Below are 1,760 nucleotides of genomic sequence, written 5' to 3'. Positions count from 1 at the left end.
AATTTCCGCATTCGTCACCATGGGAAATGGGGACACATGTATACTTCCTTGTCATCTACCCTTGTAGAATATGCATGCACTTCATAGAATATTACCCTACGAATAATGAAACACCTGGAAGATCAGTATACTTGACACAATAATACGGTTCACATTATAGCACCCCTGGCATAGCTCTACTGTTTAGACAATATGATTCGAGGCCACCTGTGGGATCTGCAGAATCGCCCAAGTCATATCATCCAGCCATTAAACAAACATGACAAGCCTTCAAGTAATGGTATTTCAGGGAACCTCTTACTCATCAGGGCAAACTATTCTGTACATAACATCAGTGTTCTTCAAGTAATCGTGCAATTCACACATTCATGTGTCCCACAGAAGTGTACCCCCCATACGGAGGTACTATGGCAACTTCCACACGCTGCGTAACGGTTGGCCCTCCTCATACGGCACAAAGCTAAGTCATAAATTCTACACCCCCTCTTACTTAATAATACGAGATTAACTTTGCCAGTCATCCAATGTCATCGTACCAGTCATATTAGGCATATTTAGATATGAGTACTATACATACCTCTGTAGTCTCCCCATAACAGTACTCCAAATCATGAATACTCCTTCAGCAAATATCCTGTTCAAATGGAAGTATTATCCACACGAGAGGATTGTAAACAGGACGATACTCCTTTCACACCATTACTCTTCCAAAAAATCGTACTCCATAAGTAATCTTACTCATAAAGGCAGAATACTTGACAAATCATGCTTTCGTCTGTCTAATAGCACTCCAGGTGATCCTTATAGCTCCACTACTCATACTTTCATAGAACAGTATTATGGGGACTTCCGGACTCCTCACCATTGAGAAAGTAGAGACAATGGTATTCCCTAAACAATAGTTATACTGGAATATCAATGGACTTCACGGGACACTGTTATTCATATAATTAAAGCATAAACCCTGAATTCTTCACATACACTAGTACATGGAAACATTACTCCTCACATAATAGTAGTAGAAATATATTTGACCACATCATCAGCAATGAGAATCCACACCAATATGGTACAAATAATGGTACCCCAAGTACACTTACTCTCTTCAAATACCAATACAAGGACGTTGTATGTACTCTCCACATGTAAATACTACGGACACCTCGGTAGCTCCATATACAGTGACACCGCACGATATTCTTACCTCTTACACCGATGGGTTACTCAAATAAGGGGACTCCAGGCAAAAGGGTACTGCTCAAATAACAGTTCCCCAGGACATCCCTACATCTTATATGGTATTGCATTCAAGATGCTGTTGGACTCTACACAATGGCACTCTCCATTTACTGACGCTTTCCACATTGAATGAACGCTGGTATCTTGGTGCTTTATAAAATAAATGTCTACTAGGCCGTTTGGACTGTTCAGACGATTTAGTAGCCCGTACATTACTTATATAATCCCTGAACGCCCATATAATACTACTGCGGATATAGCTTTATACTTCATGACCATGGACACTTGTTGGATGTCCCACCACCTCACACATTTGTTTTTACTATATAATACAACAGCACCTATATCTTTTAACTTCATCCAATGGTGTCATTCATATAATACTATTCCTGAGACACAAATACACGATAGAAATAATTGTACCCTTTGCATGTTACTATTATCTAAATCATAGTACTTTCGGCACAGTAGTACTCATCTCGACAATGCCACTCTTCGCATACCAATAGTTCGCAAACAAG

At 39.7% G+C, this 1,760-nt stretch overlaps 1 protein-coding gene across 1 annotated transcript; it reads left to right on the top strand.

Moving 5' to 3' along the window:
• Window positions 1-610: 610 nt before the first annotated feature.
• C922_05486 (hypothetical protein) lies at window positions 611-868 on the top strand (the record flags this gene model as incomplete). The annotated part of the gene is made up of 1 exon (XM_008821057.1): window positions 611-868. The coding sequence occupies one exon, from the start codon at window positions 611-613 to the stop codon at window positions 866-868; it is 258 nt and encodes an 85-aa protein (XP_008819279.1).
• Between the last annotated feature and the right edge of the window lie 892 nt (window positions 869-1,760).

Source organism: Plasmodium inui (assembly GCF_000524495.1).
Source record: "Plasmodium inui San Antonio 1 unplaced genomic scaffold supercont1.81, whole genome shotgun sequence".
NCBI classification, from domain to species: Eukaryota; Apicomplexa; class Aconoidasida; order Haemosporida; family Plasmodiidae; genus Plasmodium; species Plasmodium inui.
The sequence above is the reverse complement of the archived record's forward strand: the minus strand, read 5'-3'. Positions and strand labels throughout refer to the sequence as shown.